The sequence below is a fragment of the Emys orbicularis genome, chromosome 18, assembly GCF_028017835.1.
Source record: "Emys orbicularis isolate rEmyOrb1 chromosome 18, rEmyOrb1.hap1, whole genome shotgun sequence".
NCBI classification, from domain to species: domain Eukaryota; kingdom Metazoa; phylum Chordata; order Testudines; family Emydidae; genus Emys; species Emys orbicularis.
Window position 1 is genome coordinate 12,505,621 of NC_088700.1, and position 17,803 is coordinate 12,523,423.

The 17,803-nt window shown below is 49.3% G+C and overlaps 1 protein-coding gene across 1 annotated transcript; it reads left to right on the forward strand.

Moving 5' to 3' along the window:
- The first annotated feature begins 2,372 nt into the window (after window positions 1–2,372).
- On the forward strand, window positions 2,373–17,572 carry PTGES (prostaglandin E synthase). Its single transcript, XM_065419015.1, has 3 exons — window positions 2,373–2,480; window positions 5,899–5,981; window positions 17,323–17,572. Exons 1-3 carry the CDS (start codon window positions 2,373–2,375, stop codon window positions 17,570–17,572), a joined length of 441 nt encoding a protein of 146 aa, XP_065275087.1.
- The last annotated feature ends 231 nt before the right edge of the window (window positions 17,573–17,803 follow it).

Below are 17,803 nucleotides of genomic sequence, written 5' to 3' on the forward strand. Positions count from 1 at the left end.
TTTGATTCCTGCATACTGGCATGTTGGTTGCATGTTGCTCTGTCTCATTAAACCAGGGCAGTCATGCGTGTGTATTTGAAAAATGTGATGCTGTTTGGATTGGTCTGAGCCCTTTTCTTAGCCCTTTCCCACTCCCCCCTCTCCTGAGCCATCTTGCGGCCAAGTACTACGATAGACCACATCAGTACTTGCTACAGCAGGGGTGGGCAAACTTTTTGGCCCGAGGGCCACATCTGGATATGGAAATTGTATGGCAGGCCATGAATGCTCACAAAATTGGGGGTTGGGGTGCAGGAGGGGGTGCGGGCTCTGGGGTGGGACCAGAAATGAGGAGTTCAGGGTGTGGGAGGGGGCTCCGGACTGGGGCAGGAGGTTGGGGGGAGGGGGGGGGCTCCAGCTGGGGGTGCGGGCTCTGGGGTGGGATTGGGGATGAGGGGTTGGGGGTGCAGGAGGGTGCTCTGGGCTGGGACTGAGGGGCTCAGAGGGCAGGGGGGATCAGGGCTAGGGCAGGGGGTTGGGGTGCAGGAGGGGGTCACGGGTGCAGGCTCCAGGCGGCGCTTACCTCAAGCAGCTCCTGGAAGCAGCGGCATGTCCCCCTTCCAGCTCCTACGCGGAGGCACAGCCAGGCAGCACTGCGCGCTGCCCCGTCCACAGGTGCTGCCCCTGCAGCTCCCATTGGCCACAGTTCCTGGCCAATAGGAGTTACGGTGGCGGCACTTGAGGCGGGGGCAGCATATGGAGCCCCCTGCCTGCCCCTACACATAGGAGCTAGAGGGGGGGACATGCCACTGCTTTCGGGAGCCATGTGGAGTGGGGCAAAACGTCTGAAGGGCTGGATGTGGCCCCCGGGCCATAGTTTGCCCACCCTGTGCTACAGTGAGAAGACATAGCACCTGATCCTGCACCATGCACGTTAACAGGAGCTTTTTCATTGCCTCAAATAGGGGGAGGGCCGGACCCAAAATGTCAAGAAAACATTAAAGCTACAATGCTAGCCCAGGCCAGGTGTACGCTAGACGTGCTTTGCCAGGACAGCGACGCCAGTCTACCATACCGGCACACCGCTCTTATTGTGGACACAGCTTACCAGCAAAACCAGTATAGCTTATGGGAGACCCCCCCCACTTCCCTCCCCCGCCCGCCACGCCCTCCAAAAGCAAACAAGCTTGTGCCAGAGGTGAGACCTTGGAAATGTGGCGATTTAAAGAGACTATTATAGCAAGATGTGCCAGACGCCCAGGAATTGCCATGGAACCTTGTGTCTGTGTGAGTGAGGGACTGTATTCTAGCTGAGTTTCGCCCAGGCATTAATATCAAGGGGGGCTAATTACTGCAAATCCCCAGACAGGTAAATCACTCCAGAGAAGTAGCAGCCCCTGGGGGGAATTGTACAGACTGATCCGAGCAGATTCAAGAGGCCCAGGGAGACGCAGGAGTTTTTGTGGATAAAGGGTCAGCTTGAACTGGCTGAGTGACCCTCACTTAGACCCGAAGCACTGATCTGAAACTGGAAGCGAGAGGGAAAGGCCTGCTGGCAGGATTGGAAGGACTGGACCTGGAGGGCCCCTGTGGAAGAGGGCGACGCCAGATAAGCTAGCATGTGGGTAGACTGCTGTCCTGCTTTCTCAGTAGTGCTTTGGTGCTCTGGGAAGACTGGCTGGTCACTGGTGACCCTGCCATTGACCTTTGAGAGTGAGCGAGCCACGGGTGCTGGGCTAAGGTCTCTCCCGCTGCGTTAATCACAGTGAATCGTGGGGAGACTGGAAGCCTAAAGCCCCGATCTGCAGGGAGAGGGATGCAGGTTGCCTCCCACAGAGAACTAGGTGGGTTGAGACCTGACAGAACTCCCTTGAGCAGGTTCGGTTCCCTTCAGAACTGTAACAAAGCTATACCAGCAAAAGCACATTTTGGCTGGGATAACTGGGGCTACACTGGGGGCTTGTGCCAGCACAACTCTGTCGGTCGGGGATCAAACACCCCTGTTTGATGTAGCTATATTGTCAAAAATGCCCCAGTTGGAGCACTGAAGAAGGGCCAGGGCTTGCTATTATTACTATCCAGAGAGTCACCAATATGTTATGAAAATAATGTGAAATGGGTCCATTCTAGGGTTCAAAGTGTGTGTGTTTGGGAGGGAGGTGTCTGTCTTTGCTAACTGTGGATTTTTTGCATCTATAGATCTGAGGAATTAAAATATGGTTGAGCTCTTGCAATCCTGGATGTACCAAGCAAGAGGCGGTCTGTGGGTGTACAAGTTTATGTTTAGACTTGAATAAAACAGTGATCCATCCCCTTTTCTCACAGGGGACTGAGCTTGCTAGTGGCTGCAGCCTGCTTAAGGAAACACAAATCCTCTCCCACCTTTCTGGAAAATGATGGAAAATGAAGTGTTTGCATCGTTTACTTTCTACAGCACGATCTTGATTATAAAAATGTATGTTCTGGCCATCATTACAGGACAAGTGAGGCTCAGAAAGAAGGTACGTTCCAGCTTTTCTGCACTCCAGAACTGCCAGCGCTGCTTTGGGGTTTCTGTTAGCATTTCTGCAACTACAGAGTGTTGAGTTTGATCCTTTAAATAGTGGCTGACTGGTTTTATTGAGGCTTTGAAGCAAGTTGGAAACTATTTTATAGCTGCAGTAGATCAGCTTGGAGTGGTATGTGAATATTTTCCTCCCATCTGCAACATGTTTAGAGTAGGATTCAAAAAGATAAACAGTAATTTGCAAATCTGAAATGCCATGCAGGTGAGTTCCTTTTGGAAACAGCCTTTTCTCTAACTATCAGTTTGACAGTTGGTCTGTAAGAAACTAATTTTTAAAAAGTTGTTTAAGTGAATAGCAAAAAAACCAACCAACCAAACAAACAAACAAACAAAAAACAAACCTGTGGAGTCTGTTTGTGGCTTTTTAAAGGCTAAATTCCTACCTGTGTTTATTACAGGAGGACCTAACTTCTTAGGAGGTAAACAAGTCTAGAGGGAACTTGTTTTGGGGTTGGGAAGTAGAACAGAAATATTCTCCTAGTGAAGGCAGAAAAGCTAGCCTGACATGTCAACGGAAGTCAATCAAACATTAGCTCATGTTTTTTCTCCTCTTGCTAGGACATTCTGTCCTTTTTCCTTTAAAAAAAAAAAAAAGCCCAACTGAATGCCCTGCAACAAAGAGAAATCTGCTATAAAGCACTTCAAAAACATTAGTAAAAATTCTACTGGAAACTGGTCAAGAGAGGTTGTGTGTGTGTGGGGGGGGGGGGGGGTCTTGCACTGTCAATCCCAAATCATTCAACTTCCCTGCACTGTGCTACAGCACTGCTAAAATCCAAGGCTCTACAATGATTAAGGAACAGAGTCGGGTCCTTTCTGTGCTGCAAGACCAGACTGCCACTGCTGTCAATGGGTCCCAGCATAGCAATTCCTATAAGATATATGGGGACAGGGTATTTATCCAAATCTGAACTCTGTGATTAGTGAGTCGTGTAATTATCCTTTATGTACATATGACTCACTAAGTTCAAAAAGCACGTTAAAGCTACTTAACCAAATGCCAGTTCAGGAAATGGTATTATAGCTGTACTTCTAAAGGAAAAAAAAAAAACCCTTCTGATTTCATAGGACAAAGCATTCTTTGCCATTTCTGGCAATTGTTTGTTTTTTTGATCACTGCATTGCACTATTAAACAGCTGCCGTGTACCATCCCAGAGGCGGCTGCATTTCAGTGCTAGGTGAAGGGTCTCCCGTATTATATAACAGATCAATGGTGGTGAAATTGAGTTAAGCTTGCAGTGTGGCTTTGATCATAGGTGGCACACAAAGGGGGACACCAGCTAAAGGGGGGCACGTGACACCCCCCCACATGACTCCTCCATGTGACTCTCTCTGCCCTGTCCCCAGCCTGGGGGCCCTGAGCTCTCCCTGTCCCCTCCCCATTCCACGTTACCTGGAGGGGAGGGGGCTCTGTCCTCCCACTGCACTGGGTACCGATTTCAGTGGCTACCGATTTCTGAACCGCCGGGCTCTCCTGGGAACCAGAGCAGCGAAAGGAGCAGAACATGGGGTTGCTGGGTAGCCCCACGCCGGCAGCTCCTCCGGGGCAGCTGTACTGCCCCCAGCCCTGTCCTCCCGCGAGGCTGTACAGACCCAGACAGGAGACACAGCTGCGTGGAAGGGCTGGGGGCGGGGCCACCCCATGTTCTGCGGCGGTTCCCTGCTGAATGTGCCACCCCCAGGCATCTGGGGACCAGCATCTGATCATTCTTGTCTCTCCCAGGTGTCGCCTTTGGCTTTGATTACAACCCTGGTCGCTCAGACCTGTCTTGCTTTCCCATGCTTGGGCTCTGTTTGAAGGTGGTGTTAATATGATGGCACTAGAAATATGTGGGTTCCTTCTCACCCTCGCATACGGTTCAGCCTTTTGAGACAATCACTTCCTCCTCCCTGAACCGCCGAACAAATGCATGAAAAGGGTGAAATCCTGGTCCCCCTGGAGTCAGTTTTGCACTGTCTCCAACGAGGCCAGAATTTCACCCCAAGTCTGGAAAACCTCAGCCCCCGAAAGCTTCAGACTGTATTGTAAGCAAGTGGAAAAGGGGGCGAGACTGGAAACTCCGAGGAATAGCGGTCACTGCTGCTGTGTGCAATAAACACTAGGGCTGAGATTCTCCCAAGTCCCACTGACTTTTGAAGATCTGGGCCCCAGTACCCACTAAGATACTTTAACATTGCTCTGCTCAGCATTGCGGTGCCTAGGCAGCCGGAGGCCCGGTGGAATTCTCAGCCCCAAGCTAGGAGCCTCGGCTCCCCGGTCAATGCACGGGGAGCATTAGGCGCCTAATGCAACTCATCTAAGCTAGACAGGAGTGAAATGCCAAGGAGGGGGCTTAGATATCTTAAGAGCTGACCTGGTGCCCTTGGAAGGTCAGAGATAGGTGCCTCCATCTCCTGGAGCTAGGCTCCAAAGCCAAGTCAGCTACTCAGATAGTCCATGCCCTAGAAGCCAACACTGTGTGTGTGTTTCTCTCATGCTTTCCCTGTGCCCCCAGTTGTCTCGTTGTGGGGTGCTGTGCTCTCCCCCCTCCACACACACATACCTATTGGAGGCTTGTATCCAGCCCTCCTGCAATGGGGTCTGACAGGGATCGGGTCTTTGGGTAGAGCACGCCGATGGGTCCCATTGGCAGGATAGGCATTCTTGTGTTTTGGGCCCTGCGTGGCTTAGGCTTGAGCGAGGGCTCTGAGCAGCTTGCTAGCTGTGGGTCAGCATCAGGGCTTAGGCAGCATTTCAAATGCTGATTGGTTGAAACACAAGCACCACAGGGATCTTGGTACCTATGGGGCTGGGTGGCAGCTGAGGGCTGTTTTGAACATGTCAGTGGTGCCCAAAGAGGCAGATGAGGCCCCTAAATACCTTTGAGGAGCTGGGCCTGGGTCTCCATATCCCTAAGCAGCTTTGACAGTCTCAGCCAAAGAGCCGGATCCTGCAAACGCTTGTCAGAGCAACTTGCATGCTCCAGTGGCCTGAGTACGTGACTGAATTAATCACGTGCAGGGGAGTTGGCAGGACTGGGCCCCAAGACTGTGCGTAAAAGCTGCACACTTAATGAGGAACAGAAAGGGATCACCTCCTACACGCTATGTGCAGTCCAGAGGAGCTGGCCTTGCCATGGGAACATTAACTCCCCGTTTCCTGGCTCCCTTTTCAGTGAGCAACCTTCACATTGTGCAGGAAACTCGATTGCACTTAGCGTCCTAGCTCTGGAGCCCTGCAAATCCGTGGCGAGCTGCCGATCGGATGCGGATACAAATGTCGTATCTGCGCAGGGCTATACGCCTGATGCCCCCATGAGTCTTGGTGGGAAGCATCTCCTCACGCCTCTGAGACGGCAATTCTCTCTTCCAGGCTTTCGCCAATCCAGAGGACGCCCTGAGGAACGGAGGGCTGCAGTACTGTCGAGAGGACCCAGACGTGGAGCGATGCCGCAGGCAAGTGCTGTACTGTGAATTCGATTGGCCAGCACGTGGCTGGAATTCCTCTTGTGCGGCGAAACGCTCCTCAGCAGCTGCTCGGTGTCACGGGAAAGGCAAAGCGAAGGGCTCATTAATTCGGCAATTAGCTACATGGATTGATCAACAGGGGCCTGAAGCGGGATCCCATCAGCTCCTGGTGCTGGGGCTAGTTAAATATTAAATGGAGACACTGGCTCATGAAACACGGATGGATTCATGCCTGGGGTTCTAAAGCCATCAACCCCAGGGTCCCATTATAACTGGTTCCTTAGAGTCCAGATTTTCAGAGTGTCCCAGATGATTGTGGCCACGTCTTGAATTAATGCACTAAGGTTCCCCCAGCCCCCCCCACCCCCAGCTCTGCCAGACCCAAATCTCCACTAATCCCCGCACAGCTCTGACAATGGAATGCTCTGGACTCCCACACAATTCTGCCAGTGCACCTTGGTCACCGTTTCAGTCCTAGGTCTAAGAAGAGACAGTCGGTGATGTCACATTGCATGTTGGTTTTGCCTCTAATGGGAACGAATAAGGTTGAGACCCCGTGCCCCCAATCTGAGATCACGTGTGCTCCTGGCTAGATTTGAACCCAGCTCTCCAAAAGGTGCCAGGCTAGTGCATTCACCCACAGACGCTGTAGCTTCACGAGGAATTTTAAACCTGTATTAAGGAACTTGGTTTTACATGACAGTGAAACCATAGCTAAGGCTTAGTCTATGCTACAGAGTTAGGTTGCCATACGGGGGGAGGGATAGCTCAGTGGTTTGAGCATTGGCCTGCTAAACCCAGGGTTTTGAGTTCAATCCTTGAGGGGGCCACTTAGGGATCTGGGGCAAAATCAGTACTTGGTCCTGCTAGTGAAGGCAGGGGGCTGGACTCGATGACCTTTCAGGGTGTCTTCCAGTTCTCTGAGATAGGCAGCTTACAGCAACCTAACTCTGTAAGCTTCTACACTAAAATGTCACTCCCACCAATGTAATTTGCCTACTAGGCCGACTTAATAACGCCACCTCCGTGAGAGGCGTAGAGCTTAAGTCGATGTAGTTAGGTGGATGCAGTGTCAGTGTAGACTCTGCATTGCTTAGATCGACTGTGGCTGCCTTTCAGAAGCCATCCCACAATGCCCTGCACCTTAAATCGATACAAGCGCTCCCGGTGAGGACGTGCACCATGGACACAAGGAGCATAGTGTGGACGTTCAAATGTGATTTAATTGCTGTACGTCGACATAGCTTAGGTCGACTTAATTTTGTAGTGTAGACTTGCCCTAAGCGTGAGTGCGTGTGCGTGCGTGCGTGTGTGTGTGTGTGTGTGTGTGTGTGTCAGGGCCGGCTCCAGGCACCAGCGAAGGAAGCAGGTGCCTGGGGCGGCCAATACAAAGGGGCGGCACTCTGTCCATTATTGGGGCGGCACGTCCGGGTCTTCGGCGGCAATTCGGCGGCGGGTCCTTCACTCCCTCTCTTCCTCTTTGGCGGCACTTCGGCAGCAGCTCAATCTTTTTTTTTTTTTCCGCCGCTTGGGGCGGCAAAAAAGCTTGAGCCGGCCCTGGTGTGTGTGTGTGTTAGCCAGGTCACTGTAAAATGTTAATGCAGACAAGGTTCTGTAGTTATAATTGTGATGTGTCAAAGCAAGCTCCGCCATGGGGCATAGTGTTTGATTTCACCTCGCTACATTAAAAGGCTCAGTACAAACTGCCTGCACATTGCCTCCATGGGAATTTTCCATGAGATAACTGATGGGAACGCTAAAATCCCCTTTTTTTTTGGCAGTGAAGACGTAGCCCTAGTGAAGACAAGGCAGGAGTAATTTTAACCCTTGTTGGCTGGTCAAAGTAAACCCCAAGGAGAGCTTAGAGTCTACCTTGGGTTACAGAGACAACTGCTGTGTCTTAACTAACCCACGTTACAATGCTAGCGAACTCTTTTCCAAGTGAAGACAAAGCCTGACTTTCTCTCGAGCCCCAGCAGCTCGGCTCGGCTCGGGAGGAGGAGACGCCTGTGGTTAGGAGTTGTGCAAAGTGAGCCACAAAAGGATTGGAGAGAGCTCGACAGCGAGACCTGAGGGAAGACAAGCTGAGTCTGGAATCCCACAGCCTTATAAGGAGCCCCTGGTATTAAAGTTGGCCTAAAAGCTGCCTTTGTTTCTTCCCATTTCTCCTGCTGAAGTCTCTCTGGGAGGACACGATGTGCTGGCATAGCTAGTGCCTGAGAGTTTATTTTTGTTGAGCTGAGGGCTGGTTAGCGGCTGAGGCAGCTTGGACACTGTTAACCGTTCTTTCTCCGTGACTTCCAACGTGTCAGAGGAGAAACTGGTTGCATGACGCAGAAAGGGTGGCGACATGAGTTGGGTGTGGGGAGATTTATAGTTGTTTACTAATATACAGCTGGAACTGGAAAGGATTTATAGGCAAAGGATTTGGGGGCCTGCCTTTCAGGCCTGCTGCAGTAAAGTACAGAGCAGGAGGTGTGTGCTCTGGGGATGGGTTGCTTATGGAAGTGGGGAAATGCACTGTAATGGAGTGGCTTTGTGTGTGAGAATGGGTTGCCCCCTAGTGTCTGCCCACAGGGAGGATAAGAAACCTGCTACTCCTACCAGCTCAGGGAAACAGCTCACTGAGGAGTCTGTGATTTCAGTTTTGTGTGTGTGTGTGTAAGAGAGAGACTTGACCGAATAATTGTATGCATCCATGTGGAACAATGGGGCGGGACCCACACTTTTGACCTCACACGCACTGAACATGCAAGGCCATGCCACATGGAAGATGCCATTTTATACAGAAACGCACCGGGGGGCGGGTCAAGCCTCTGGGATGGAGCGACGCTGGTGTGGGTGGAGTATAGTAACTCCTCACTTAACGTTGTAGTTCTGTTCCCGAAAAATGCGACTTTAAGCGAAACGATGTTAAGTGAATCCAATTTCCCCATAAGAATTAAGTAAATAGCGGGGGGGTTAGGTTCCAGGGAATTTTTTTTTTTGCCAGACAAAAGACTACACACACACACAGTATAAGTTTTAAACAAACAATTTAATACTGTACACAGCAATGATGATTGTGAAGCTTGGTTGAGGTGGTAGAGTCAGAGGGTGGGATATTTCCCAGGGAATGCCTTACTGCTGAATGATGAACTAGCACTCGGCTGAGCCCTCAAGGGTTAACTCATTGTTGTTAATGTAGCCTCACACTCTACAAGGCAGCACGAATGGAGGGAGGGGAGACAGCATGGCAGACAGAGACACACACCCTGTGTGTGTGTGAGAGAGAGAGAGAGATTGCCTCTTTACGTATGCTGACCCCACTCAAAGTACATTGCCTTGTTAAGTTAATCAGCAAGCTGAGACGTAGCTGCTACCAGGGAGCTCCCTCCGTCCTGAGCCCTGTCGTGTGTCCCCCCTGCTCTATGGAGATGGGGTAAGAGGGGTGCAGGAGCAGAGGGAGGGGGACACCCTGACATTAGCCTCCCTCTACCCCCCCCCAGCAAGCAGGAGGCTCGGGGAGCAGCTCCAAGGCAGAGGGCAGGAGCAGCACATGGCAGTGGGGGGAGGGACTGCCGGAAATTGCTAGCCTGCTGGGTGGCTGCCGCACAGGGAATTTAGGGGAGCGGGGAGCTGATGGGGGGTTGCCAGTCCATCCTGGTTCCAAGCCCCCACCAGCTAGCTGCAACGGGCTGCTCTTCCTGCAAGCAGTGGACAAAGCAGGCGGCTGCCAAACGACGTTAGAAGGGAGCATTGCACAACTTTAAACGAGCATGTTCCCTAATTGAACAGCAACAAAACAACGTTAACCGGGACAACTTTAAGTGAGGAGTTACTATACCTGCACTTAAAAAATCAGGACTGCCCCCCGCCCCCTCATTTCTCATGGAGACCACCCAGCGTGCAACGTGGCCTGACTGGCCAGGCTACGGCGAGTTGCTCTGGATTTACGCTGGCGTAACCAAGAGAAGATGTTAGCCCACAGAGTTTAGCTACCAAGGCAGGCTCCAGGGGAATGTTACTGAGCAAAAGGCATGTAGGAAGCGAGAGCTTTTGACACACAGTCACCCAGGTGAGGGTAACTGGGGAGTAGGGTTGGGCCTGTTAGTCAGCAGATAAAAATCTTCATTAAAAATAAACAGACTCAGTGGCTGCCTTCCCACTCCTGGACAGCTCGGGGCAGGAAATGGCTTGATTGAGGTGTTGGCCACGGGCTGTGGTTGCCTTGTTTACATAAAATCTGCATTTACGGGTCTGGAGTGAGGATGGGGAAACAGGAAATGGTGACTGGGTTCCTTGGGACTTTTTGGCGCACGCTCCGTCTCCCTCGGAAATGGGGATGTGGTGATTGGAAGCAGCTGCAAGGCACTGAAGCCTGTCATCCAGCTCCCTCTTCCCAGCATCTCTGCGTCCAGGGCCTAGGGCGCGAAACTTCCACCTTGCGCTCCCCCCTCCCCCCAGTCCTGCAGCAGCTCCCCGCCCCCCCCTCCGCCCTGAGATGCCCCCCCCACGGCAGCTTCCCCCCCCCGCCCCGAGGAGCCCCCCCGTGGCAGCTCCCCCCCCGGGGAGCCGTGCGGCAGCTCCCCACCCCAGCTCACCTCTGCTCCGCCTCCTCCCCGAGCACGCCGCCCCCGCTCTAATTCTCCTCCCCTCCCAGGCTTGTGGCGCCAAACAGCTGATTGGCGCTGCAAGCCTGGGAGGCGGGAGAAGTGGAGCGGCCCAGGAATACTGTAAAAAAAAATTGGGGCACCACTTTTTGGCGCCCCCAAATCTTGGCGCCCTAGGCAACCGCCTAGTTTGCCTTAATGGTAGCACCGGCCCTGTCTGCGTCAGTGCAAATGCTCAAAGTACCGAGCTCTCGTTGTCCGTCTCACCCCACCCTTGCCGTGGAGACCTAGGCATGCCAAGTTAGCTAATAATATGGCCAGAGGGCAGCATGGTGCGGGTGAGTAGGGTGCACTCCTGCTAAGACTTGCCATGCTACGGAAAGGGCTAGCGTTGACTAGAGACTAGGATGAAACCTCTAAAATCCAGGCTTTCAAAGCCTTATTGCTTCAGGCTTATTGCTAGAGCTGGTCACAAAATTTCCAACAGAAGAGTTTTCTGTTAGGGAAAATACTAGGGCTGTTGATTAATGGCAGTTAACTCACGCGATGAACTAAAAAAAAAGTAATCGTGATTAATCGCCGTTTTAATCGCACTGTTAAACAATAGAATACCACTTGAAATTTGTTAAATATTTTGGATGTTTTTCTACATTTTCAAATATATTGATTTCAATTACAACACAGAATACAAAATATACAGTACTCACTTTGTTATTTTTATTTCAAATATTTGCACTGTAAAAATGATAAACAAAAGAAACAGTATTTTTCAATTCACCTCATACAAGTACTGTAGTGCAATCTCTTTATCATGAAAGCACAACTTACAAATGTAGGGTTTTTTGTTACATAACTGCAAATCAATGTAAAACTTTATAGCCTACAAGTCCACTCAGTCATACTTCTTTTTCAGCCAATCGCTACGAGAAACAAGTTTGTTTACATTTACAGGAGATAATGCTGCCTGCTTCTTATTTACAATGTCACCTGAAAGTGAGAACAGACATTCACACGGCACTTTTGTAGCCAGCGTTGCAAGATATTTACGTGCCAGATATGCTAAACATCCCTATGTCCCTTCATGCTTGAGCCACCATTCCAGAGGACATGCTTCCATGCTGATGACGCTCATAAAAAAAAAAGTGTTAATTAAATTTGTGACTGAATTCCTTGGGGGAGAATTGTATGTCTCCTGCTCTTTGTTTTACCCGCATTCTGCCATATATTTCATGTTATAACAGTCTCTGATGATGACCCAGCACATGTTCGTTTTAAGAACACTTTCACTGCAAATTTGACAAAAGGCAAAGAAGGTACCGATGTGAGATTTCTAATGACAGCTACAGCACTCGACCCAAGATTTAAGAATCTGAAGTGCCTTCCAAAATCTGATTGGGATGGGGTGTGGAGCATGCTTTCAGAAGTCTTATAAAAGCAACATTCCGATGCGGAAACTACACCACCAAACCTGAACCACCAAAAAATAAAATCAGTCTTCTGCTGTCAAGTATCAGAGGGTAGCCATGTTAGTCTGTATCCAAAAAAACAACAAGGAGTCTGGTGGCACCTTAAAGACTAACAGATTTATTTGGGCATGAACTTTCGTGGGTAAAAAACCCACTTCTTCAGATGCATGGAGACTTTTGAATCATTATGGAGCCCATGCATCTGAAGAAGTGGGTTTTTTACCCACAAAAGTTCATGCCCAAATAAATCTGTTAGTCTTTAAGGTGCCACCAGACTCCTTGTAGTCTTCTGCTGGTGGCATCTGACTTAGATGATGAAAATGAACATGCGTCGGGCCGCTCTGCTTTGGATCGTTATCGAGGAGAACCTGTCATCGGCATGGAGACACGTCCTCTGGAATGGTGGTTGAAGCATGAAGGGACATATGAATCTTTAGCGCATCTGACACGTAAGTATCTTGCCACCCCGGCTACAACAGTGCCATGCGAACGCCTGTTCTCACTTTCAGGTGACATTGTAAACAAGAAGCGGGCAGCATTATCTCCTGCAAATGTAAACAAACTTGTTTGTCTGAGAGATTGGTTGAACAAGAAGTAGGACTGAGTGGACTTGTAGGCTCTAAAGTTTTACATTGCTTTGTTTTTGAATGCAGTTATTTTTTCTACATAATTCTACATTTGTAAGTTCAACTTTCATGATAAAGAGATTGCACTACAGTACTTGTATTAAGTTAATTGAAAAATATTATTTATTTTATTTTTACAGTACAAATATTTATAATAAAAATAAATATAAAGTGAGCACTGTACACTTTGTATTCTCTGTTGTAATTGAAATCAATATATTTGAAAATGTGGAAAACATCCAAAAATATTTATATAAATAGCATTCTATTATTGTTTAACAGCACGATTAATCGCATGATTAATCGCGATTAATTTTTTTAATCACTTAGCCCTAGAAAATACTGATTTGACAGAATCGGAATGTTTGTGGGAATGTGTAGGTTTTTGTGATCATTTATCAATGTTTTATTTGACATTTGTTGTAGTATTATACATTGTGATGTAATGTCACCTCTGGTCTCAGAACATCATGAGTCTTCATATTCTACCGTGACATAATGATGTCAGAGTGTGATATACCAGGCTATGATGCAGTGTCATGTTGTGATGTCATCATACCATGTGGTGGTGATGCGTCATATGTCTCAAGACATGCTTTAGCCCATTACATTATGACACGATGTCCTATCTCATACAAACTGAAGCAACACACTTCAACTTTTTGTCCTGGTTTGAGATTAAATCATATTTAAAATCTGGGAATTATCCATGGGACGGAAACTCCAAATTCAACCAGCTGTGCTCATTTGTGTCGTGGTAGCACCTAGGAGTCCCAGTCATGGACCAGGGTCCCATTGTGCTAGGCACTGTACAAACACAGAACAAAAAGAGTCCCAGCCCCAAAGAGCCTGCAGTCTAAGCAAGGGCTGGTACATTGAGATACCAGTCATCTCTGGGGGATAAGGGGAAGGAGTTATTGCAATGGGACAGGGAAATGGGTTTATACTCTTCTTCTTCGATAGGAAAAAGGACCACTTTTTTTCTGACTACTTTTAACACTAGCAGTTTGGGTCTGGTCTACCCTCCCTTCCTGGAAGACTCTATGGGTAAGTAGAGACCCAGTAGGCTTATGACATCACAGGTACCAAGCCAATGAAACCTGACTGAGAGATGAAGGGTTTCGTTTTGGTCAAACTGTTCAAGGCTCGTCCCCATTGACTGCAGGTGTTTGGGGGTGGGGTTTAACGGGGAGATAACTACACGGGTTATCTCCCTAACAAGGCCAGCTGCAGGGCTTGCTGAGCTACGTAAGGTCAGTCCTATAGCCCCTGTCCACGTTGACCCCCGCCAGTACTTTAATCTGCAGTAAAACCACAGTGCCCACTCTCTGCTGTGTTTTTACACCAGGCTAGCTAATGCATGTTAGTTATTCTGTAGTAAGAACACCCCTCTTTTGTTAAAGAAGACAAACCCTAAAACTCTTTTAAACACTGATGTAACTCCTGTGCCCACCAGAGAGTTGAAAGGAAGGATGATGATCTCCTGATAGGGCTGAAAGAGCTCCCACCCCCATTGCTCTAGGTCCCCTAATGAGACCTCCAGCTAAAACAAGCAGGGGAAGCAGAAAAATAAAAGCAAATCCTCTCAGACCGATTGCAAAGAAACCAATAGCCTTTCCTTTTGCAGGTTGCCTGTCAAGGTATTTTGTAGAGACTGGCCCAAGCCTCATAACTCAGAGCTGCATATGAATTTCCAGCATTCCATTCCTAGTGACTGTTCGCATTAGGGTTTTTTCCCCCTGGGCCCAGTCCCTAACGGATATTGAGCCACTAGAGGATGACTAAGTGCATTGCCATCTCTATCACAGACCATTTAAAGGTGCATGGATAAAATGTAAGTGGCTTGTTGTATAAGCCTGGACTTGAGAAATAAACTGCACCTATTTCCTGTACCGTCTCCACTCCTTTTGCTGACCCCACTTATACAACCAGTTTCAGCTCAAACAAAAGCAGCATTAGGTTAGAATTGCCTGTCAAATGCAGTGGGATTTTGCAGGCTGGAAAGAGGAACCTACTGAATGACTAAATAAACAAGGACACAGAAAACAAGACTCCATGGGGAAAGCTGATCCTCCTTGGGGAGTGCCCCAATTCATTCAGCAGAAGCCAGAGTTGAAGTGGAGATTATTCTATGCATGGGTTTTGGGGGTGAGGGAAGGTCTCTGTGATCTAACACTCTAGGCCAGGGGTGGCCAACCTGTGGCTCCGGAGCCACATGCAGCTCTTCAGAAGTTAATATGCGGCTCCTTGTATAGGCTCCGACTCCGGGGCTGGAGCTACAGGCGCCAACTTTCCAATGTGCCGGGGGGTGCTCACTGCTCAACCCCTGGCTCTGCCACAGGCCCTACCCCCACTCCACCCGTTCCCACCCCCTCCCCTGAGCCTGCTGTGCCTGAGGAGCTGATTGGCGGGGCTGCCGGTGGGTGGGAGGCGGTGGGAGCGGGGTGGGGGAGCTGATGGGGGGCTGCTGACGTATTACTGTGGCTTTTTGGCAATATACATTGGTAAATTCTGCTCCTTCTCAGGCTCAGGTTGGCCACCCCTGCTCTAGGCTGAGAGCTGCAGTGTGAAGGAGGGTCGTTTCTAGTGGCTTTTGGGAGGAGGCCTGCACTGATCTTAATTTTTTGAGGCCCAATCCTATCAGGTATAGAGCACCCTCAGCTCCTTTCACTTCAGTAGGAGTTGAGGGCACTCAGCACCTTATAGGATGGGGGGCTCAAAGAGAGAATGTGGTGCAAAGATCCTGTCCAGCATTCCCTAAGTCCAATGGAAAGACTCCCATGGACTTCAACTGGGAGTGGGATTGATCCCTAACAGGTCATCATGAACTTGACCGTCATCTTAACGGTAACTATTTCATATATAATTTAGGATTGCTGGTAGCACTGCATATACTTAAGGTTGCCCAACACTTCCCGTTAGACTCTCTCCCAGCCAGAGGAGGGGGTAGATGGGCAGAGCCAGGGAAACTTGCGTCAAAAAATTAGTAAAAGCTTGGATGATCTTCAATTTCCTTTCGGCATCTCATGGGAAATTTGGAAAAATTTACACACGTCTGTGTGCTGACGTAGTGAGTAGGTTTCATCAGGATTTTGGTTTCCCCAGCTTCTAGGAAGCATTGCTTTGTTCTTGTTTCATAAACTCTTCCATTAGGGGCGGGGCAGGTAGAGGGAGTTTAGTGGGGAAAATGGGTCTTACCGTAGGCTCTAAACTCAGTCAGATGTCCTATCACAATGTTTCTGTATTTCCCCCCCTGTTTTTCATCACTAATAGCACTTGCCTTAAAAAGCTACTGGGCGAGAAAATGAGGTGCCGAACCCCCCACTGAAATTCAGCTGGAGTTGGGTACCAGGCCCCTTTGAAAATCCTGGCGCCTCTTCATTTCTTGGCTCACTTGTTTCTGCTGGCACCTTAGAGACTAACAAATTTATTTGAGCGTAAGCTTTCGTGGCCTACAGCCCACTTCATCGGATGCATGTAGTGGAAAATACAGTAGGAAGATATATAAATATACACAGAGAACATGAAACAATGGGTGTTACCATACACACTATAAGGAGAGTGATCTGTTAAGGTGAGGTATTATCAGCAGGAGAGAAAAAGAACTTTTTGTAGTGGTAATGAAAATGGCCCATTTCCAGCAATTGACAAGGAGATGTGAGGAACTGGGGGGGAGGGGGGGGGAGAATAAGCATGGGGAAATAGTTTTACTTTGTGTAATGGCCCATCCACTCCCAGTCTTTATTCAAGCCTAATTTAATGGTGTCCAAATTGCAAATTAATTCCAATTCAGCAGTCTCTCGTTGGAGTCTGTTTTTGAAGTTTTGTTGTTGTAATATTGCGACTTTTAGGTCTGTAATCGAGTGGCCAGGGAGGCTGAAGTGTTCTCCAACTGGTTTTTGAATGTTATAATTCTTGACGTCTGATTTGTGTCCATTTATTCTTTTGCGTAGAGACTGTCCGGTTTGGCCAATGTACATGGCAGAGGGGCATTGCTGGCACATGATGGCATATATCACATTGGTAGATGTGCAGGTGAACGAGCCCCTGATGGTGTGGCTGATGTGATTAGGTCCTATGATGGTATCCCCTGAATAGATATGTGGACAGAGTTGGCAACGGGCTTTGTTGCAAGGATAGGTTCCTGGGCTGGTGTTTTTGTTGTGTGGTGTGTGGTTGCTGGACCTACATGTGTGTATGGTAACACCCATTGTTTCATGTTCTCTGGGTATATATATATATCTTCCTACTGTATTTTCCACTACATGCATCCGATGAAGTGGGCTGTAGCCCACGAAAGCTTATGCTCAAATAAATGTGTTAGTCTCTAAGGTGCCACAAGTACTCCTGTTCTTTTTGCGGATACAGACTAACACGGCTGCTACTCTGAAACTTGTTTCTGCTGCTTATTCCTCACCAGTAGTCCGTGGCATTCCACCCAACAGCAACCCATCCATCCCGTTTTCTGTACGGATGGGCTGCAAAGGGAGAGTCCATCCAGTCCAGAAAGGCAGGGGCGTCAATATGGGCTGACTAGGGTATGGGGGTGGGGTGGGAAGAAGAATTGGGCAGCTCAGTGATTGGTGGGAGGGAATGGACTCCAAGGCAGCCCCATAAGCCTGAATTGTCCTATTCACATTTCCAGGGCCCATCGCAATGACATGGAGAACATTTTCCCCTTCCTCTTCCTTGGGGCCATCTACTCCCTGCTGGACCCCAATCCCACTGTGGCAAGGATCCACTTCCTGATCTTCTGCGTGGGGCGGATAGTTCACACCGTGGCATACCTCCTGCAGCTGAAAGCTCCCACACGCTCGGTGGCCTACAGCGTGGCACAGCTGCCCTGCTTCTCCATGGCGCTGCAGATTCTCTTCGCGGTCATCACACACTGGTAACGTTAAAGATAACCCGCCGCCACTGGTGCTGCAACGTGGATTAGAAAGACACGCCTTTGCTGCTTTCCCAAGAGAAGGACTCATTCTGCTGTGGCTTCAGTGTCGGCATCTCCCAGCTGGGTGGAGCTCAGGGCTCTGGGAAATCCCCTTTGGGTGTGTGCAAGGCCCTATTTCCAGGAGCAGGCTGCAGAGGTGGAAGGATGTGCTCCTCGCAGCTGGGTGCTCGTGCAT

Bases quoted from the DNA above. Each gene is read 5' to 3' on its own strand.
- PTGES (XM_065419015.1), top strand. From the start codon at position 2,373: ATGATGGAAAATGAAGTGTTTGCATCGTTTACTTTCTACAGCACGATC. The intron at 2,481-5,898 runs GTACGTTCCAGC...TCTCTCTTCCAG, and splicing joins AAGTGAGGCTCAGAAAGAAG to GCTTTCGCCAATCCAGAGGA. The intron at 5,982-17,322 runs GCAAGTGCTGTA...TCACATTTCCAG, and splicing joins GACGTGGAGCGATGCCGCAG to GGCCCATCGCAATGACATGG.